Source organism: Anomaloglossus baeobatrachus, chromosome 10 (genome assembly GCF_048569485.1).
Source record: "Anomaloglossus baeobatrachus isolate aAnoBae1 chromosome 10, aAnoBae1.hap1, whole genome shotgun sequence".
NCBI lineage: Eukaryota > Metazoa > Chordata > Amphibia > Anura > Aromobatidae > Anomaloglossus > Anomaloglossus baeobatrachus.
The window spans coordinates 141148234-141171730 of NC_134362.1; the positions used below are offsets into that span (position 1 = coordinate 141148234).

General features: G+C 50.0%; 1 protein-coding gene across 1 annotated transcript in view; it reads left to right on the forward strand.

The window, feature by feature from the left end:
- The first annotated feature begins 10076 nt into the window (after nt 1-10076).
- Nucleotides 10077-23497, forward strand: part of NECAB2 (N-terminal EF-hand calcium binding protein 2) — a 397380-nt gene continuing 383959 nt past the window's right edge. Inside the window, exon 1 of the mRNA XM_075325697.1 lies at nt 10077-10308. Within this exon, the coding sequence (XP_075181812.1) occupies nt 10099-10308 (210 nt within the window). The 5' untranslated portion in view covers nt 10077-10098. The remainder of the gene's footprint in view (nt 10309-23497) is intronic.

Genomic DNA, 23497 nt, shown 5'->3' on the forward strand with positions numbered 1-23497 from the left:
ATCTAGTCTGGGGGAGGAGTCGGTGACGCTGTGCCTGTTGCGTTCTGGGATCCGCCCCTTGGAGCGCACGCATTGACGCGGCCCCACGTGTATGGTGGCGGGACGCACGTGCGCTCCACTGTGGAACGCGGAAGTGAACGCGGGCACCGCTGTAGGATCCACCTAATCTAGTGGATGAGTCGATGATGCTGTGCCTCTTTGCGTTCTGGGACCCGCCCCTTGGAGCGTGTGCATTGACGCGGCCGCACGTGTATGGGGGCGGGACGCACGTGCGTTCCACTGTGGAACGCGGAGGTGAACGTGGGCACCATCGTAGGAGATGTGGAGGAGTAACAACGGATCAGATTGTGATAGCAAATAAGGTAATTTTAATGCCTATTGGCTGGAACCTGGAATTGGAGGACACCTGAGGGGTTATAAGGTAAATTAATCACCTGGTGGCCCCCTTAGCATCATGTGAATCTGGGAGCACACTTGCTGCCACAGGTTAATCATACCACAACATATGGATATCGGCCTCCTGATGAACCATGAAATGGGGAAACGCGTTGAGGCAATGAGGCAACATTAAGCTAAGTTTTTATGTCCCTGCTATAATTGAGATTCTCATTGAGAAAGGATTGCGGCCTCTTATCTTTTGAGGTTGATTGTGAGCTCCATTTTGGCACAGTATCACTTTATGGTTTGCACTGCACTTGATATATATATGCACTGCACTTTATCTTTTGGCTAGGGGCTCATAGGGTCATAGCAGGGACAGTCGTCGAGGAGTGGGGGCGCCACTACGTATCTTTAGGGTGCCAACCTCCACGGCTAGGTAGAGCACAGGAGGGAGTGGACATTGTAGGGATTTATTTTCCCTCTCTCTTCTGTGCACAAATTCACCTTAATCACACAATGTGGTAATGTACCTTTTAGAATATACAAGATTAAATGTTAAGTTTTAGAGAGGGTTTTATGGTATTTGCATGTACACCCTGTAACCAGTGAATTTCCTCTGCTCTACACTCCAGACTCCACTCCTACTCCTTTGGCTGCCGCTGCACAACTCCCTGTCTCCAGTCCCACCACCCATCACTAGCTGGGATGCGAGGGATACGCCCCCTCCCTGGGTCTGCCCAGGGGTCCCCTTTAAGCTGTGTGTATGTTCCTGGTTACCAAGTGTCTGTGGCGCCCTGGACAAGCCAGGGGCCACAGAGCACAACATCCAACACACCCCACACTCCCAGCAGGCAAACCGAAGTCAGACACAAAACCCTTGTTGCCTTCCTCCAGGGGCTGATGTTCACACCAGGGTGGTTGGTCCCGCCCACCGAGGAGTTCACAGTCCTGGAGGCGGGAAAACCAGGCAGATTAGTTGTGGAGTTTGAAGTGGAAGGAGAAAAGTAGTAAGAGAGCAGCCTGAAGTTGGTCCGGGTGTGTGGCCCTGACAGATCAGCAAGGTTGGCAGACGGTGGTGACCGTCTGCAGGAGTGGCCTATCCGAGTTACCGTAAGGACTGTGGACGGGCGATGGCCCGGCGGTACCGGACCGGTACACAAAGAGAAGCCAGCACCATCTGGCAGGGGCTTTTCGGACCCCGGCAAGGCTAGGAGTCGCCGTGAATTTGCCGAATCCGTTAGTGAAGGGGACCTCCTGGGTTTCCAAACAGTCAAGTCCCGACAGAAGGCAACAGTCCAACCAACAGAGGGAGACACCGCCACCGCCAAGGCAACCGTTTCTCAGGGCCAGAGCCTGCGGGCAAAGAGGGGTTCCTCCAGCCCATATCCAAGCTGGGGAGCGGGTTACCGGTGGGAACCCATCGGAACCATCAACCGTACTTAGGTGCAGGGAAAGGCAGTCACCATCAACCTGCCGGGAGAAACAACACCGCAGCCGTCTGTGGGACCCGTCCATCCAGCCGAGTGTTTTACCGAGAACTGTGTCTTCAGCCTTGGGCTGAGTGAGTACCACCGTGCCGTGCGGCACAGCGCTGCCCCTGCGACCCTGCACCTCGCCAGGCCTCATAACCCGCCTGCCATCCATCCCTACCCCATCACTGGGCCCCGGGACAACCAACTCCCTACCCACGGAGGGGAGAAATAACAACCAAGCTGCTCCCTGTCACCGCTCCCAGGATCCCCGTCTAGAGCAGCGGTGGTGTCACCATTATCACCACAACCGTGTTTGACGTCACGGACAATAAATCCCCACAATCAAATCCCATTTCACTCACGGGCGAGGAACGCTGCTCGAGTCCCCGGGATCCGGCCCACCGCTCGAGCCACCACCGAGCAGCAGCAGCCGCAGCAGCAGCGGCAGCTGGACCCGAGCAGTGGGAGAGCGCAGCGTCCCCTCCTCCGCCCGCGACATGTCCACACCCTAGTCAGCCTTTGGGATTACCTGTTTTGTACTCATTCAGCCTGAGTACAGTACTCAGTGGTGCCTGACCAGGTCAAGGGCACCACACTGGGGCGGCACATTTTGACCATTTCTCATTTTCAGAAAATAAATACAAAATGTATTGCTTGGAAAATCAGAGACGTTGTCAGTAGTTTATAGACGAAAAGAATAATTTACATTCTACTTAAAAATATACAGTCATATGAAAAAGTTTGGGCACCCCTATTAATGTTAACCTTTTTTCTTTATGACAATTTGGGTTTTTGCAACAGCTATTTCAGTTTCATATATCTAATAACTAATGGACTGAGTAATATTTCTGGATTGAAATGAAGTTTATTGTACTAACAGAAAATGTGCAATCCGCATTTAACCCCTTAACGACCGCGGGCAGTAAAATTACACCCTAAATGTCATAATGTTACTGCCCGCGGTCTGCCGGCAGCATCATGCTGCGATCGGCACACATCTCAGCTGATTTTCACAGCTGAGATGTGTGCCTGCTAGGCACGAGCAGAATCGTTATCTGCTCGTGCCGTTTAACCCCTTATATGGCGCTGTCAATATGTGACAGCGCCATTATAAGCGCGATCGCGGTAAACATTTACTTACCGCCCGATACTGGAAGTCACGTGACGCGATCATGTGACTTCCGATAGTTGTCATGGTAGCACAGGGTCATGTGATGACTCCTGTACTACACCTGACTTGCTTTCACTGTCGCTGTGCCAGCGGCACAGCAAAAGAGAAAGAGAGCGTATCTGCTGTTTACAGCCTTGTAGCTGTGATCAGCAGATACTGCAGAGCGATCGGAATGCTGATCGCAATAGCCCCCTAGGGGGACTAGTAAAATAAAAAAAAAGTTAAAAAGTTTTAAAAAATTAAAAAAAAACAAAAAAACTTAAAAGTTCAAATCACCCCCCATTCGCCCCATTGAAAATTAAAGGGTTAAAAAAATAAAAAATATACACACATTTGGTATCGCCGCGTTCAGAAACGCCCGATCTATCAAAATATAAAATCAATTAATCTGATCAGTATACGGCGTAGCGGCAAAAAATTTCCAAACGCCAAAACGATGTTTGTCGCCACAACTTTTGCGCAAAATACAATAAGAGGCGATCAAAACGTAGCATCTGCGCAAAAATGGTACTGTTAAAAACGTCAGCTCGAGACGCAAAAAATAAGCTGTCATTGAGCCATAGATCCCGAAAAATGAGAACGCTACGGGTCACGGAATATGGCGTAAAACGTGCGCCACTTTTTTCGGACAAACTTCCATTTTTTTTAACCCCTTATATAAAAGTAAACCTATACATATTTGGTGTCTACGAACTCGCACTGACCTGAGGCATCACACCCACACATCAGTTTTACCATATAGTGAACACAGTGAATAAAATATCTCAAAAACCATAGTGCTATCACACTTTTTTTGCAATTTTTCTGCATTTGGAATTTTTTTGCCGTTTTCTAGTACATTATATGGTAAAACTGATGGTTTCATTTAAAAGTACAGCTCGTTCCACAAAAAATGAGCCCTCACATGACCATATTGACTGAAAAATAAAAAAGTTACGTCTCTCAGAAAAAGAATGGCGAAAAAAAAAATGGAAAGCGAAAAATCGGCCGGTCGTGAAGGGGTTAAACAAAATGTGACCGGTGCAAAAGTATGGGCACCTCAACATAAAAGTAACATTAATATTTTGTAGATCCTCCTTTTGCAAAAATAACAGCTTCTAGTCGCTTCCTGCAGCTTTTAATGAGTTCCTGGATCCTGGATGAAGGATTTGACCATTCCTGTTTACAAAACAATTCCAGTTCAGTTAAAGTTTGATGGTCGCCGAGCATGGACAGCACGCCTCAAATCATCCCACAGATGTTCAATGATATTCAGGTCTGGGGACTGGGATGGCCATTCCAGAACATTGTAATTGTTCCTCTGCATGAATGCCTGAGTAGATTTGGAGCGGTGTTTTGGATCATTGTCTTGCTGAAATATCCATCCCCTGCGTAACTTCAACCTCGTCACTGATTCTTGCACATGATTGTCAAGAATCTGCTGATACTGAGTTGAATCCATACGACCCTCAACTTTAACAAGATTCCCGGTGTCGGCATTGGCCACACAGCCCCAAAGCATGATGGAACCTCCACCAAATTTTACTGTGGGTAGCAAGTGCTTTTCTTGGAATGCCGTGTTTTTTTGCCTCCATGCATAACGCCTTTTTGTATGACCAAACAACTTAATCTTTGTTTCATCAGTCCACAGGACCTTCTTCCAAAATGTAACTGGCTTGTCCAAATGTGCTTTTGCATACCTCAGGCGCCTCTGTTTGTGCCGTGCTTGCAGAAACGGCTTCTTTCGCATCACTCTCCCATACAGCTTCTCCTTGTGCAACGTGCGCTGTATTGTTGACCAATGCACATTGACACCATCTGCAGCAAGATGATGCTGCAGGTCTTTGGAGGTGGTCTGTGGATTGTCCTGGACTGTTCTCACCATTCTTCTTCTCTGCCTTTCTGATATTTTTCTTGGCCTGCCACTTCTGGGCTTAACAAGAACTGTACCTGTGTTCTTCCATTTCCATACTATGTTCCTCACAGTGGAAACTGACAGTTTAAATCTCTGAAACAACTTTTTGTATCCTTCCCCTGAACAACTATGTTGAATAATCTTTATTTTCAGATCATTTGAGAGTTGTTTTGAGGAGCCCATGATGCCACTCTTCATAGAAGATTCAAATAGGAGAACAACTTGCAAGTGGCCACCTTAAATACATTTTCTCATGATTGGATACACCTGCCTATGAAGTTCAAAGCTCAATGAGGTTACAAAACCAATTTAGTGCTTTAGTAAGTCAGTAACAAGTAGTTAGGAGTGTTCAAATCAAGAAATTGATAAGGGTGCCCATACTTTTGCACCGGTCACATTTTGTTTAAATGCTGATTGCTCATTTCCTGTTAGTACAATAAACCTCATTTCAATCCAGAAATATTACTCAGTCCATCAGTTATTAGATATATGAAACTGAAATAGCTGTTGCAAAAACCCAAATTGTTATAAAGAAAAAAGGTTAACATTAATAGGGGTGCCCAAACTTTTTCATATGACTGTACCTATAAAGAGAAAAAGCAGAAAAACTGACAATTTGGAAGTGGTCTCTTAATTTTTGCCAGAGCTGTATGTCCTCCACCTGGTTTATATGTTCCCCTCCTTGGTATATATGTTCCTTTCCTGGTATATATGATATATGTCCCCTATCCAGAACCACTCCTAGTATGTATGTCCCCATCCTGATAAATAGGTCTCCGTTGTTTATCTAAGGCAAAAAAATAAAATAAATCATTTTACTCACCCTCAGACGCACATCCAACTGAAGCAGTAGCCAGGATGACTTACTCAGCCATGTGTAGTGGCCAAAGCGACACGTCTGGCCACCTCTGCTGCAGCTCTGTCTGAGGCCCAGTAAAGAGGGATGCCTGGGGCTTAATAAAACTAAGTAATTACCTCGGGCAAGGCCCCCTCTTCATCGGGCCCCATACACCAGTAATGGTTATAATCTCCTGATGGCGTCTCTGGACCTGATCCTGATTTGTCCCTGTCTGACAGCAGAGGTTGGCACCTTAAAAAAAATCACATAATGGTGCATCCACTTGTCAATGGCTGACCCTCAGTGTCCTTAATTGCACCGTAAGCTATAAACCAAGAGTTACACAAAAACAACAATAAACATAATTAAAGTGCACACAGGCAGAGGATGAGGCACAGGGCTAGGAACAAGCAAATAGTTACACAGGAATGATGAAATACAAGAAACAAAAAAAAATACCAGAATACGTGGAAACCCTCCCAATCCTAAATGAAACAAAATAGGAGATAACTGGGAAGAGATTCACACAAACAAACTGTAGCAATAGCAACGTCTCAGTAAGAAAACCTTAACAGAGGAGCTGGGACTCCAGACAACCATCCATTCACAAATATAGCCAGCAGTGAGGCATGCGAGTAGTGAGTATAAATAACCCCTTTCAAAATGTGATTGGGCAAACCAAAATAAAAGTGGACACACCTAAATAGAAGAAAAACATCAAGTCAAGGTATAAAAGAAAGACAAGAGATCCTTCAGCAGTTGGACAACACAAAACAGGTTGTGGTCCAACCAAAAGGGAAACTGATGAACAACCAGAGATCATCGGTTCGACCTTCAAAGTTGAGCCATGCCAGTAATATCCCAATCTTGAAGTAATGTGCCCATCCTGGTCCCCTTCTTGCAGTATTGTCCCCCATCCTAAAACCCATAGCGTAGTAATGACCCTCATCCTGTTCCCCATGTTATAACAATGCCCCCCTACTGGTCTCCATCTTGTTGTAATAACCACAATCCTGGTGCTGATCTTGTACAAATGACCCCCACGCTAGTCCCCATTTTGTAGTAATATGCACATCCTGGTCCCCTTTTTGTAGTAATGTAGCCTATCCTGCTACCCTTCTTTTAGTAGTGTACCCATTTTGTAGTAATATGCACATCCTGGTCACCTTCTTGTAGTATTTTCACCCTTCCTGCTTAACCATCTTGCAGCAATTTCCCATGCTACATTAAAGTACCCATCATTGTCCCTATCTTGAAGTAATGTGTCCATTCTGGTCCCCATTTTATAGTAATAGTAATGTCCACAAGCTGGTCTCCATCTTGTAGTAATGTGCCTATCCTGGTCCACATCTTGTACTAATGCACCTATCCTGGTCCACATCTTGTACTAATGTGCCTATCCTGGTCCACATCTTGTACTAATGTGCCTATCCTGGTCCATATCTTGTACTAATGCGCCTATCCTGGTCCACATCTTGTACTAATGCGCCTATCCTGGTCCACATCTTGTACTAATGTGCCTATCCTAGTCCACATCTTGTAGTAATGTGCTTATCCTGGTCCACATCTTGTAGTTATGTGCCTATCCTAGTCCACATCTTGTAGTAATGTGCTTATCCTGGTCCACATCTTGTAGTAATGTGCCTATCCTGGTCCACATCTTGTAGTAATGTGCCTATCCTGGTCCACATATTGTAGTAATGTGCCTATCCTGGTCCACATCTTGTAGTAATGTGCCTATCCTGGTCCACATCTTGTAGTAATGTGCCTATCCTGGTCCATATCTTGTACTAATGCGCCTATCCTGGTCCACATCTTGTACTAATGTGCCTATCCTGGTCCACATCTTGTACTAATGTGCCTATCCTGGTCCACATCTTGTACTAATGTGCCTATCCTGGTCCATATCTTGTACTAATGCACCTATCCTGGTCCACATCTTGTACTAATGCACCTATCCTGGTCCACATCTTGTACTAATGTGCCTATCCTGGTCCACATCTTATACTAATGTGCCTATCCTAGTCCACATCTTGTAGTAATGTGCTTATCCTGGTCCACATCTTGTAGTAATGTGCCTATCCTGGTCCACATCTTGTAGTAATGTGCCTATCCTGGTTCACATCTTGTAGTAATGTGCCTATCCTGGTCCACATCTTGTAGTAATGTGCCTATCCTGGTCCACATCTTGTAGAATGTGCCTATCCTGGTCCACATCTTGTAGTAATGTGCCTATCCTGGTCCACATCTTGTACTAATGTGCCTATCCTGGTCCACATCTTGTACTAATGTGCCTATCCTGGTCCACATCTTGTACTAATGTGCCTATCCTAGTCCCCTTATTTTAGTAATGTCACCTCCTGGTACCCTTCTTTTAGTAATGTCCCCCATCCTGATCCTCATGTAGTAATTTACCCCATCCTGGTACCTTTCTTTTAGTAATGTGTCCATCCTAATCCCCATGTTGTAGTAATATACTCATTTTAGCCCCCATCTTGTAGTAATGTGCCCATCTGGGTCTCCATCTTGTAGTCATGTTCCCATACTGGTACACTTCTTGTAGTAATGTCCCCCATCCTTTTCCCAATCTTCTAGTAATAATTTCCCTCGCTTGCTTTGCAAACAGCGTCCTCTTCACTTGCCCAACAAGGGTGCTGCATGGCAGTGACATTATACGCTCGCATACAGATGTCAGCTGCTGGCCTCTGATTGGTCGGTGGCTGGTTTCAGTATTGTGGTGCAGAGAGCTGGTCTCTGCGCTTCAAAACATTTCAACTTAATGAGCATCCAAGGGGCCTGTGTGTGCCGCCAGCTTATGAATTGAGAAAAGCCCTTTACCTGCAAATAACAGTAAAAAAAGAAAAAGGCGATAAGAAAAGAATTAAGCTGGGGCTGCACCTGTCACAAGGCCAAAGTCTGCGAGGTGTCCCACTACAACCCCTGAGGGTACTGCGACAGCGAGGAGCAAGTCACAAAAGGTCCCATTGCCTGTGATTTTCTGTGGCTTGCCTGTCAGGCACCTTGCGTTCACTGGCTGCACTGCCACCACATTCACTGTACTGTGCGATGTAGCAGCGACACTCAGCAAACCATGTCTACGTGACAGGGGAGTCTGCGGGGGCCGTGTGATCACAGCCCAAAGCTGTGGCCAAACCTGGGCAATGTGCTGGGCTCTGTGTGTGCGGTCCTGGAGGAGAGGACGGGTCCATATGGGGACAGGAGCCAAGATCACTGCCATCATCAGATCCAAAGCAGTTTTGTCATTTTCCACATAATCCCATTAACCCTTTCCCTGCCCAGGACTACCAAATATACCAACATTAACCCTTTATCTGCCCCTGGCTACAGGAAATGCTTGCATTAACCCCTCCACTGCACTAGATCATCAGGAATACCAACATTATCACTTTACTTGCCCCTGGCTACAGGAGATGCTGGCATTAACCCCTCCCCTGCAAGAGATCATCAGGAATGCCATTAACCCTTTATCTGCCCCTGGATGCAGGAAATTCTTGTATTAACCCCTCCCCTGCAAGAGATCATCAGGAATGCCAACATTAACCCTTTACTTGCCCCTGGCTACAGGAGATGCTACCATTAACCCTCCTCTGCACTAATCAGGAATGCCAACATTAACCCTTTATCTGCCCCTGGCTACAGGAAATGCTGGCATTAACCCCTCCCCTGCAAGAGATCATCAGGAATGCCAACATTAACCCTTTATCTGCCCCTGGCTACAGGAAATGCTGGCATTAACCCCTCCACTGCACTAGATCATCAGGGATGCAAACATTAACCCTTTATCTGATACTGGCTACCAGAGATAGTCAGTACTCCCTCCCCTGTTCCAGACCACAAGGGATACCAACATTAACCCTTAACCTCTGGCTATCACAGATGCTGGCATTAACCCCCTAACAACCTGGCTAAGGTTGTCATTGACCGCAGCAGGTTACTTGGCTCTGTACGGTCAGGCAGTGTTGATACCGCTGCCCCGTATTAGGAGGTCTGTTACTGGACATGGTGCAGGCCGGTGTCGTTCCCTGCCGTACCGAGCTGTCACCGGGTCCATGTGCTGAGTCCCCGCAGAGAGCAGCTGGCCGCACTCCCGGCTCCACCTGAGCTTTAACAGGTGCGCGTCCACGGCCAATAGCCGGGACCTGCACGGGCGGGGTTTACATAAATAAAGGCGTGGTTAGTTATGTGGGCGGGGCACCGCAATCTCAGCTTCCCGTACACTGGGTGTCCGTGCTGTACAGGGCGTGGTTAGGGCGTGTCTGCCCTCTGGAGGGGCGTGCCTCCAAGCAGGGGGCGTGCTGCTCTCCCCCTCCCAGCCTCAGACATGTGTGAGCAGGCAGCCCGGTACTGCAGGACCAGCGTCCACAAGCTCCTGCGCCAGCAGCAGCCTCAGGTCCGGGGACTGGACGGTCTGCTGCGCTGGATCGTCACCAAGATGAGCGACAAGAGTGAGCGCGAGCTGCGGGGAGAGGAGGCGCTGACCCTGGGGCAGGAGCTGCCGGGGACCCGGAGGGGCATCTCTGTCATCCTGGACGTGAGTATCGCGATGTCACCTGCCTGTCCTGATACACACACTGTGGCATGGGCAGGGCGCTCCGTTATGCGGGTGAGTCTGCTCCCGAGCTGCCATACAGGGGCATCCGAGGAAAGTGTGCGGCAGAGTTCAGTGCGGAGATCCCACTGCAGGGAACACAAGCGAATGGCGGGACTCCCGGGGATCGGAGGCACGGGCTGGCTGTGTATGGCCCTGCACTGGTGCTCGTGTCATCAGGGACAAGTGGGTATGAATGAGGTCCCTGACAGCCAGGAGACCCCATATCACTTAGCCCCCCACAGTGTGCATAAATAAGGACCCCTGTATCCCTGCACCTGACAGCCAGGAGACCCCATCACTGAAAGCCCCCCACAGTGTGCATAAATAAGGACCCCTGTATCCCTGCACCTGACAGCCAGGAGACCCCATCACTGACAGCCCCCCACAGTGTGCATAAATAAGGACCCCTGTATCCCTGTACCTGACAGCCAGGAGACCCCATCACTGACAGCCCCCCACAGTGTGCATAAATAAGGACCCCTGTATCCCTGTACCTGACAGCCAGGAGACCCCATCACTGACAGCCCCCCACAGTGTGCATAAATAAGGACCCCTGTATCCCTGCACCTGACAGCCAGGAGACCCCATCACTGAAAGCCCCCCACAGTGTGCATAAATAAGGACCCCTGTATCCCTGCACCTGACAGCCAGGAGACCCCATCACTGACAGCCCCCCACAGTGTGCATAAATAAGGACCCCTGTATCCCTGTACCTGACAGCCAGGAGACCCCATCACTGACAGCCCCCCACAGTGTGCATAAATAAGGACCCCTGTATCCCTGTACCTGACAGCCAGGAGACCCCATCACTGACAGCCCCCCACAGTGTGCATAAATAAGGACCCCTGTATCCCTGTACCTGACAGCCAGGAGACCCCATCACTGAAAGCCCCCCACAGTGTGCATAAATAAGGACCCCTGTATCCCTGTACCTGACAGCCAGGAGACCCCATCACTGACAGCCCCCCACAGTGTGCATAAATAAGGACCCCTGTATCCATGCACCTGACAGCCAGGAGACCCCATCACTGACAGCCCCCCACAGTGTGCATAAATAAGGACCCCTGTATCCCTGTACCTGACAGCCAGGAGACCCCATCACTGAAAGCCCCCCACAGTGTGCATAAATAAGGACCCCTGTATCCCTGTACCTGACAGCCAGGAGACCCCATCACTGAAAGCCCCCCACAGTGTGCATAAATAAGGACCCCTGTATCCATGCACCTGACAGCCAGGAGACCCCATCACTGACAGCCCCCCACAGTGTGCATAAATAAGGACCCCTGTATCCCTGTACCTGACAGCCAGGAGACCCCATCACTGACAGCCCCCCACAGTGTGCATAAATAAGGACCCCTGTATCCCTGTACCTGACAGCCAGGAGACCCCATCACTGAAAGCCCCCCACAGTGTGCATAAATAAGGACCCCTGTATCCCTGTACCTGACAGCCAGGAGACCCCATCACTGACAGCCCCCCACAGTGTGCATAAATAAGGACCCCTGTATCCATGCACCTGACAGCCAGGAGACCCCATCACTGACAGCCCCCCACAGTGTGCATAAATAAGGACCCCTGTATCCCTGTACCTGACAGCCAGGAGACCCCATCACTGAAAGCCCCCCACAGTGTGCATAAATAAGGACCCCTGTATCCCTGTACCTGACAGCCAGGAGACCCCATCACTGAAAGCCCCCCACAGTGTGCATAAATAAGGACCCCTGTATCCCTGTACCTGACAGCCAGGAGACCCCATCACTGACAGCCCCCCACAGTGTGCATAAATAAGGACCCCTGTATCCATGCACCTGACAGCCAGGAGACCCCATCACTGACAGCCCCCCACAGTATGCATAAATAAGGACCCCTGTATCCCTGCACCTGACAGCCAGGAGACCCCATCACTGACAGCCCCCCACAGTGTGCATAAATAAGGACCCCTGTATCCCTGCACCTGACAGCCAGGAGACCCCATCACTGAAAGCCCCCCACAGTGTGCATAAATAAGGACCCCTGTATCCCTGCACCTGACAGCCAGGAGACCCCATCACTGACAGCCCCCCACAGTATACAGTGAATAAATAAGGTCCCCTGCACCTGACAGCCAGGAGACCCCATCACTGACAGCCCCCCACAGTGGGCATAAATAAGGACCCCTGTATCCCTACCCCTGTATCCCTGCACCTGACAGTCAGGAGACCCCATCACTGACCGCCCCCGCAGTATGTATAAATAAGGTTCCCTGTAGCATCTGATGGGTCCGAATAATACCCCTACCACCCATCCAGGAGACCCCATCATTGTCAGGCCCCCAAATTGTTCAGTGTGTATAAGAACGTTCCCCTGTATCTCCACACCTGACGGGTCTGTATAATGCGCGCCATCCAGAAAACCCCATCACTGACAACCCACCACAATGTACGGTGTGTATAAATAAGGTCCCCTGTATCCCCGCACCTCATGGGTCTGAATAATACCCCCGCTCCCTATCCAGAAGACCCCATCACTGACAGCCCCCCACAGTGTGAATAAATAAGATTCCCTGTATCTCCGCCACCTGACGAGTCTTAATAATACCCCTGCCCCCCCAATCCGAGAGACCATATCACTGACAGCCCTCTGCAGTGTGTATAAATAAGTTCTACTGTATCTCCTGACAAGTCTGCCCCCTCCCTGGAGACCCCATCACTGACAACCCCCATAGGGTGTCTCTATGGTATCTGCAGCCATGGATGTGGTTTATGGCTGTGCTCCATAATCGTGATTGTCACCTGAGGGCGACTCTGATGTCCCATGTGCTGCTCTCCTGCAGTTTGTAGAGCCAAACTTGGTGGAGTTTGAACAGAGAAGTCACATGGTCTGTCCACCCTCCCCGCACCCTCCGTCCATCGTCCGCTCCCCCTCCCCGCACCCTCCGTCCATCGTCCGCTCCCCCTCCCCGCACCCTCCGTCCATCGTCCGCGCCCCCTCCCCGCACCCTCCGTCCATCGTCCGCGCCCCCTCCCCGCACCCTCCGTCCATCGTCCGCGCCCCCTCCCCGCACCCTCCGTCCATCGTCCGCGCCCCCTCCCCGCACCCTCCGTCCATCGTCCGCGCCCCCTCCCCGCACCCTCCGTCCATCGTCCGCGCCCCCTCCCCGCACCCTCCGTCCATCGTCCGCGCCCCCTCCCCGCACCCTCCGTCCATCGTCCGCGCCCCCTCCCCGCACCCTCCGTCCATCGTCCGCTCCCCCTCCCCGCACCCTCCGTCCATCGTCCGCGCCCCCTCCCCGCACCCTCCGTCCATCGTCCGCGCCCCCTCCCCGCACCCTCCGTCCATCGTCCTCGCCCCCTCCCCGCACCCTCCGTCCATCGTCCTCGCCCCCTCCCCGCACCCTCCGTCCATCGTCCTCGCCCCCTCCCCGCACCCTCCGTCCATCGTCCTCGCCCCCTCCCCGCACCCTCCGTCCATCGTCCGCGCCCCCTCCCCGCACCCTCCGTCCATCGTCCTCGCCCCCTCCCCGCACCCTCCGTCCATCGTCCTCGCCCCCTCCCCGCACCCTCCGTCCATCGTCCGCGCCCCCTCCCCGCACCCTCCGTCCATCGTCCGCGCCCCCTCCCCGCACCCTCCGTCCATCGTCCGCGCCCCCTCCCCGCACCCTCCGTCCATCGTCCGCGCCCCCTCCCCGCACCCTCCGTCCAGCAGTTGGATTGAAGAATCGATCATTAACTGCAACTTTTCAGTTTTTAATATGAAATATGTTTTATTTTTCATGTTTCACCCATAAAAAAAACCAATGTTGAATTACAGGTTTGTAAATCGCGGTAGAAACGCCCAGATTGGCGCGGTCAGTTATTCTGCAGATTTTCCCTATGGCATATACGGCTTGGCAAAATCTCATGCACTTTGTTGCTACCCAAAAATCTGCTGCAAGTGTTCCCCATGTGAGTAAACTCAGTGTGCGTCTACGTGCTGCTCCTGACTGCCGGCCGTTGACCGTTCCATTCATGAACACCATTGCCTCACCACCATCAGCAGCGCTGGACCCAACCCAAAGCTGCAGATGAGATCCTGTATTAGGCCATGTTCGCACGTGTGCGCTCTGCACCGCACACAAAAGGTCCGCTTCAGAGCACAGCTGAAAAGCTCCGTTCTGAAGCGCCTGGTGCCTGCAGAATTCGTGTGCTCTGCATGCTCCTTCTCCCTATAGACAGCATGCTAAGCGCACGAAAGAAGTGACATGTCACTTCTTAGAACGCACGCCTCGGGCAGCAGCCGAAGCGCTGCGCTCTAATACGCCACGTGCGCACGGCTCCTGCACAATCTCCATAGATTGTGCTGGGGACGCAGGACGCATGCAGTTACGCTGCGGTGCAGATCACAGCGTAACTGCATGTAATTACGCAACGTGCGCACATAGCCTTAGGGGGAAGGTTTGTACTTGTGACATGTGGACACCAACAGGTTAAGGCTCTCTAAGATTTGGGCGTCAAACATGGATGTAATTTTGTAGATGTTAACCATACACTCTCCGTCTTCCTCTGCTCCAGTTATACAGACGTTCCTTTTGAAACAAGCCGTAAGGTTGACTAAATATAGACTGTCAGTACGGTGACTTCGCAATATATTTGTCTTATAGCTTCGTAATTATGTCACCATGGAAATGAATGAGCCTCAGATGGTTAGCGTTCTAGTAGGTCTGTCGTCAGGAGTCTCAGGAAGAACATATACACGGTGCTTATTAGTGAAGGATGAGGTTAATGGCCCCAGAGTGGTGATGGCTCCGATCTTCTGTATCTTCTGTCCTCCAGGGCCGGTCATTAGCCTAAGCCCAGAGTCTACATTCGGCATACTTACATCTTGCAGTCTTAATCAGGTTCTTGCTCATCCATGAAGTTGACCGATGCTCTCACATCTACCGGACGAGCTCAACCGGACAGGACTGTGTATGAGGATGTGAGCAGCGTTAGACGACTGCCCCTGCTCCGTCCTGTCGATATTAATGAGTTTAGGTACACAGACTTTTCTTTTCTTAATTTCTATTCAGCTTATACGTTTTAGGAAGACTGGAGACCAATCTGCCCGTACATCAAATAAGAGGTTGGCCACTGGTTTGTCCTGATTTGTACTATCTCCCCCGAACCCCTCTACACAACCCTGTAAAAACGGAGGACCACACAGCTCTTCACCAATATTCCCAGAAACTTCCCAGGAAATGTTTTCTTGTTTTGTTTATAAATAACCTATAAACTGAGATAGGGGCAAAAGGAAACGAGGGTGAGGTTAGGGAAGGAGGGAAACAAGGACTATATAAGTGAGGAAACTAAATATCAGGCCACACACAGAATTCTCCTGCCCTGCTCCCACCCACACCTCCAGGGCCACCCACACCCAATTGTAGATCCTTTCTTTTCATTATTTTTATTTATTAGTATTTTGGAGTTTTCCTCTGAAGATTGTTTTATTTTTAAAGATGTTGTTTTTTTTTTTTTTTAAATTCTCTTTTGGCGGGGGTGGGGGTTATTTTATTCGCTAGTTCTACTTACACATTAATTATCAGCTTATCGTAAAGGACAAGAAATGGTTTGCATTCTCCCATCTTCTGGCTTCCAGCTCTCTCCTGACCCTCCCTGTATGCATGCACGCTTGGTTCAGATGAGCGTACAGGCGTTTTCAGTGTGAAGAGGGGGTCCCGTATTTTCAGCATGGAGGGGGAGGGGTCCCCGTGTATTCATATGAAAAGGTAGGGTCCCCGTGTATTCAGTATGAAAAGGGTGGGTCCCTGTGTTTTCAGTGTGGGGGGGGGGGGGGGGGGGTCCCTGTGTTTTCAGTGTGGGGGGGGGGGGTGGGTCCCTGTGTTTTCAGGGTGAAGAGGGGGGGTCCCCGTGTTTTCAGGGTGAAGAGGGGGGGTCCCCGTGTTTTCAGGGTGAAGAGGGGGGGTCCCCGTGTTTTCAGGGTGAAGAGGGGGGGGTCCCCGTGTTTTCAGGGTGAAGAGGGGGGGGGTCCCCGTGTTTTCAGGGTGAAGAGGGGGGGGTCCCCGTGTTTTCAGGGTGAAGAGGGGGGGGGTCCCCGTGTTTTCAGGGTGAAGAGGGGGGGGGTCCCCGTGTTTTCAGGGTGAAGAGGGGGGGTCCCCGTGTTTTCAGGGTGAAGAGGGGGGGGTCCCCGTGTTTTCAGGGTGAAGAGGGGGGGGGGTCCCCGTGTTTTCAGGGTGAAGAGGGGGGGGGGTCCCCGTGTTTTCAGGGTGAAGAGGGGGGGGGGTCCCCGTGTTTTCAGGGTGAAGAGGGGGGGTCCCCGTGTTTTCAGGGTGAAGAGGGGGGGGGTCCCCGTGTTTTCAGGGTGAAGAGGGGGGGTCCCCGTGTTTTCAGGGTGAAGAGGGGGGGGGTCCCCGTGTTTTCAGGGTGAAGAGGGGGGGTCCCCGTGTTTTCAGGGTGAAGAGGGGGGGTCCCCGTGTTTTCAGGGTGAAGAGGGGGGGGGGTCCCCGTGTTTTCAGGGTGAAGAGGGGGGGTCCCCGTGTTTTCAGGGTGAAGAGGGGGGGGTCCCCGTGTTTTCAGGGTGAAGAGGGGGGGTCCCCGTGTTTTCAGGGTGAAGAGGGGGGGGGGGTCCCCGTGTTGTCAGGGTGAAGATGGGGAGGGGTCCCCGTGTTTTCAGCATGAAGTGCATCTCTGGCAGTGGTTTATCATACCAAATGGAAAAGGATCAAACTGCTGGAATTAAACTCCTCGCTCCTTATTGTTCCCCAACATCTACCTTGTAGGGAGATTTGTGAAGCCCATGGTCAGCTTTACATTGTTTTTATATTCCTTCAGTTCCTTTGCAAATGGCCAGATCTGAGAGAGGTTGAACTGGAAAGGCGTCCATCCCTCCCCAACCCCTGTAGGATAACGCTGTAGATGTATTTGGTGCTGATAACTTTTGGAAACTCTTATGTCGGTGGCCACTTCACCAGTTTTAGATTGTCTGCCTATAAATTTAGTGCTGCTTTATTTAATATTGACTAACCAAATTGAAGGAGGACGATCAGCCTGGAGATTATGTCCTCAATCTCGGGCTTCATGTTAGTATTGTTAAGTCCAGAAAGACGTCCTCTAGAATCTTAGTTACATAGTTCTTCTTTTTGATCTAAGTTTTAGAATATTTAGGCATATTATTATTTCTTTCTCCTCTTAACTTCTGGTAATTATTTATTAATCATCTTCATGTGGCCGGCTCTCACAATGGGGACGAGGCATCTCATTCACTTTCTTGGAATTAATGATTTTGCAGCATTATATATGTGAAGCGTCAAAAGGTATTTAAAGGGAATCTGTCATGTGAAAAAAATGCAATTAACCTGCAGTTTTGAGGTTAATCTGCAATTTAAGTGTTCTGAACCTGCCTGGTTCTGTCACTGCTCCGTGTATAGTGACCGGTAGAGATAACCGTGCCCCGGCACTGACTGACAGCTTCCTCTACTGTGAGCCGGCTGTCAGTGGCAGGGGTGCAGCATACACTGATCTGTAACTGAACCTGCCCAACACCCGCACTGAGAGCCCTGTTCGACTTCCAGTCATAGGGTGGGTGCCGGCACTGGACAGTCACCATTCGGTGTGTGACGACTATAACCTTGCCACCTGCACTGACTGACAGCCTCCTTTAATGTGAGTCTGCTGTCAGCGGAAAGGGGGGGCATAGCATACACTGAGCTGTAACTGAACGTGCCCAGCACCCGCACTGAGAGCTCTGTTCGACTTCCAGTCATAGGGATGGTGTCGGCATAGGAAAGTCACCACTCGGTGTGTGACGACTGTAACCTTGCCCCCTGCACTGACTGACAGCTTCCTCTAATGTGATCTGGCTGTCAGCAGGGGGCATAGCATTCACTGAGCTGTAAGTGAACCTGCCCAGCACCCACACCATCTATAAGGTTTGTGGCGCCGGCTCTTGACGGTCACCACTCGGTGTATAATGACCGGCTACTGAAACTTTGCCCCTGTCAGCGACTGACAGCCTTCTTTTAATCTGAGCTAGCTGTCGGTCAGTGGCAAGGACACAGCATACACTGAAGCTGCCCAGCACTCACACTAACGTTTGGCTTCCAATCATAGAGGTGGTACCAGCACTGGTTCTGTCACCACTTAGTGTATAGTGACCGGTGGCTGTAACTGTGCCCCGCCACTGACTGTGAGCCTCCTCTAATGTGAGTGTGTTCATCAGGGTTATGGGGTACTCTGTCCCGGGCGGTGTATAACTGGGGAATGTCACTTTGGTGGCCGTTGCCCGGTTCCGTGCCCTGGGTGCTTTTTTGAAAAAAGGAGAATATTTACAGGGGACTGTTGAATAAAGTTTATACGTGACGCCACTTGTGTTTTTGCGGCTATGTGGATGGAGCCACCGCTGCACAGTTTTCACTACTGGAGCTGGTGTTAGTGGCAGCCTGGATGTTGGGCCCTCCGCAAGCAGGGCCAGGCTCCAGATGATAGTTGTTGCAGGTGTCTGTTGAAAGAAGGTAGGCCACAACAGGAGTTCGGTGTAACTGGTTCTTTTTACTCACTGCGAGCTGGTAACTGCTCACCCGAGGCTGGCTGGTCTTAACCGCAGGTCTCCTTAGTCCCAGTGGGGGATTAGTGATTAGTGGTTTCTTTCCCTTGCACATGTCGTTAGTTGTTGGGTCCCCGTGATGTAGAGCGGCTGGGGGTTCCCACCAGGTTGTCTTCTTCAGCAGTCCGTATGACGGTAGCGTGAACCCTGTGAGGTTGGAGTCTCTCTGGTCCTGTCCCCGGTTCTCCCTTTGCTACTGAGTCCCGAACTTCAAGGTCAGTGAGGTCCTTGATGGTCCCCTCACTGTGCAGATTTTATCAGGTCTGTCTGGAGCTTTTGCCTGACCTAGGATTCTGTACCCTGTTGGTGCGTAGTTCTGGGAGTACTCCACCGGCAACTAACCGCCTGGTCCCTCAGGTCAATGTTCACTCCTGTCAGTCCGTCTTCTCACTTTCACTTCCTCTGACACACTACTGTCTCACTGTCTGCACCTCCCACCTGGACGTCTAGTGGACTGGACTGGCTCCACCTCTAGGTGGCCATCCATTGGTCCAACCCTAGCCTGGTACCATTCTATGGAGGATTTTTGGGGAAAACTGGGATTATCTGGAGTGTTTGGTTGTTACCTGCACTGGTTTTCTGGGTCCCTAGGGGGTAGGCCCTGCATCCTGGTGGGGATGCAGTACCTTGTAGCTCCCTGATGGCTTCAGGGGTGCTACATGAGCTAACTGTTATAAGCGGGGGTGCAGCATACACTGAGCAGTAACTGAATCTGCCCACCAGCCCTGTTCCACTTCCAGTCATAGGGCTGGGGCTGGTCCAGTCACTGCTCAGTGTATAGTGACCGGGGGAGGTAACCATGCCCTGGCACTGACTAACTGACTCCTCTACTGTGAGCTAGCTGTTAGTCAGCGGCAGGGGCACAGCATACACTGAGCGGTGACTGAACCAGCACTGGCACCACCCCTATGACTGGAAGCCAAACTGTAATCTAAGTGAAGGTGCTGGGCAGGTTCAGAATGCTACTGTCCTGCAGATTAACCCCATATCTGCAGGTTGATAGCGTTTTTCACATGACAGGTTCCCTTTAAGGCAGGGGCTACATGGCGACTTTGGCTGGAACGTCTTTCGCACGACTAAGATTCAGTTTGTCCTCTGCTACATTGCAGCGCAATACAAGTGAATGTAGTCACATTGCGGCTCCGAGGACTGCGACCAGCGAGTTGCATGAAGCCCAACCTTGTTGGATTCTTGTCACAGTACACGCAAAGTGGCAATAGGACCCCATTCACTTGAATTACGCTGTGATGTAGCAGAGGCACCGAGCAAACCTTTATCGCACGACGGGTGTCCCGGCCAGTGTCGTCTTGTAGCCTTAGCATAATAGTCATTTTATGTAAGTTAAGTGTCATTAGGCAATCTCGGGGTGCAATAACTTTTTCACTCTGGGATTTCACCAATTCTGCTTATGGTTGCTAAGATCCAAGCCTGATTCCTGTTTGGACCAATAATACCGCCATCCCATGTCATAGACAGATGAATAAGTGAGAGATCTGAAGATAGTTGGGCAGAGAGCTCCACATAGTAACACCCTGTTTGCCAGTGGGTTTCGCTGTTACTTGCAGACAGTGATTGGGGCTCGTTATCCCCAGCATAGTGATACTAATGATGCACTCGCCTGTCATGGGCTCTGAGATGCCGCTGCCGTAAATTGGAGCGTCACATTATGCATCAATTTAAAAGCTTTAAGGAAACAACCATTCGGTGTTGGACGGGCACACTCAGCCTCTCCAGGTAATTACCACCCAAGCCGGAAAATCACAAGACAGTCGTTTAACTCATCAGGTATGTTATTGTGTTAACCGTTGCCTTACCGGTGCTTTCTGCCGTACACAATTCTGTACGTCTTCCCCAGACACTCCGAACCTTCTCTTTCCATTATAATAATGTTACATCACTGCCCCTTCAGGCTTTATCTAGAGATGTCAGATGTGGCGTATGTAAGTGATCAAACACCTGGAGACAACTTTGATTCCGATTGCCTTCACATGCAGCATTTTCATGGCTATTCTTTCAGTATGTTTTTTTTTTTTTTTTTTTTAATTTTTTTATTTTGCAAAAATTTGCAACCAGATAGCAAGAAATCAATAGCTGAATATGAAACGCAAGACAGTTTTCTTCAAGGTATATATATTTTTTTTTTTTTCATATCGTCCCAAAACTTGTGTTTTTCTTATTCTTATAGTTTTTCAATAATGCTTGATGCTCCCCTTATCAATGGATGAAGCAAGAGAGGAAAAGAGGTTAAATCCTGCGCTGCCGTGTAGAATGAAGAGTTCAGACGGAAATCAATACCATGCTTTTATTATCCTACACGTTTCGGAGTCTTTGCTCCTTCAGAAAGGAAATCACTGATGGACATCCTGGAAGTATATCAGTGACTTTACTCCTGAAGGCGTTAAGGCCCCATGCGCACCCTGCATTTTTTGCCGTATTCTTGTGTAGTATTTGGCACAAAACTTCATGTATTTCCTTCCCCAGCAAAGTTTATGAGATTTAAGCTTTGCTGTGCGCATGTTGCAGTAGTTTTGTGGTCACCACAAAACTGCAGCCATTAACAAAAGCATGTCAATTCTTTGTGTATTTTTGACCAGCGTTTTTAGTAGTGACGGGAGGACTTGCAGATACCTGGGATCAGCAGGTCTCACTAGGTTTAAAAAAAAAAAAAAGAAAAACTGAATTTATCCCGGATATCTGGTCGTATGCCAGTCCTCACATAAGTCTATGCGGGCAAGAATATGGGGCTTAAAAACTGTGGTAGATTGGAGAGGGGGATTGGAGCAAGCACATTATACTTACCGAGTCTCCGGGTGGCTGTAACTATTCCTGCGGCCTCTCATTCTACTTCCAAGGCCGCTCATAAGCCTCATACATATTCACCACTTCCCCCGCCCACCGACGTCTGCGACTGGTTGCAGTCAGACCGCACCCCCACCCTGAGTGGCAGCCTGTCTGACTGCTTCCAATCACAGACCCTGTCTACGGGTCTATCGTGGTATAAAAATAAATTTAAAAAAAAAAAATTGTCATTGGCTCCCCCATATTATACCTAGCGCAGATAATGCATATGGCTACTAGCTGAAGCCCCCAGCCATGCGCTTATTTTAGCAGTATATCAAAATAAAAGCAACTGCATGCAGCTTTTTTTTTTCTTTTTTTTTTTTTTTTTTTTTTTTAATTATTTGTGGGCTATTTGTGGTCACAGGTGGCGGTTCCCATGGTCCTCCGCCTGTGATTCCAGGTAACTTGTAACACTCGCGACCAGTGTAGAGGCAGCGAGCGGGATTAGTGGACCCACTGGACCACAGGGGGGACCCAGGCTTACTCTTTTTAATTGGAGGGGTTAAGTACACCTACTTTGAGGTGGACGCCAGGTACCACTACCAAGGAAGTGACTAGGACTGTGGCAGCTGACCCCCAGGACAGGTGACAGACTTGTGTATAGACAGGTACAGGCAAAGTGACTGAGGCAAGTTGGGCAGGCGGATATGTACAAGAATGGTGGACATGGCAGGAACTGGAGACTGACTCAGGGATAACAGGACAGGAGCTCAGGACCTGACAACAAGCTAGCTAGCAGACTGGAGACTGACTGACTAACTAGAGGTGATACACAGGCACCTCCCCTAATGGGAGGATGACTTAAATAGCCTATGACTGAGAGTCACAGTGTAAGAGGCATTTCCTGGAAATAGCACACCGGCCCTTAAAGAGGAAAGTGTGTGTGTGTGTGTGTGTGTGTGTGCACGCGCGCGCATCTTAGGTGCGCTCCCGGGAGGGGAAGGAGGCAGTAGCACATGTGAATGGCTGGAGGAGTGCGGGGGAGGATGCGATCCGGCTGGGGCGTTGAGTAAGTCGGCGTCTCTGCAGAGATGCCAGCTATACATAACCTCACCTGAGGTCTCTCAGTTTAATGAGGTCACCTCAGATGACGTTACCTGCTATCACAAGTGGAGGACCGTGGAAACCTCTACCTGTGACCACTGATAGCCTAAGTGATGTCACCGCTCATTGCTAAGGCTCAGTCTCTGCCTGAAGCTCAAAGTGGGCAGTCATGTTCTATGGCCACATGCTGTGACTGCAGATGTAGCAGAGCTGAAATCATTGTGCGTTTCCAAGTGTCACCCCACTTCTTCATTAGGAAATCCATCGATCGGTGAATTTCCTGATGAAGAAGTAGGATGACACTTCGAAACACATTGAATAAAACCACCTTCATTCAGTTTTCATGGATTTATGTCATATCTTCAGCAGCACAGTAACCGTTCCACATCTACGTTTTTCCTGATCTGCTTCTGCAGATAGGTGAGGCTCATAGAATTTAGAATGCAAACTATAAAAGTTTAGTAGAGCAGAGTTTCTGAAGACTCCTCTAGACCACAGAGTTTCTGAAGACTCCTCTAGACCACAGAGTTTCTGAAGACTCCTCTAGACCACAGAGTTTCTGAAGACTCCTCTAGACCACAGAGTTTCTGAAGACTCCTCTAGACCACAGAGTTTCTGAAGACTCCTCTAGACCACAGAGTTTCTGAAGACTCCTCTAGACCACAGAGTTTCTGAAGACTCCTCTAGA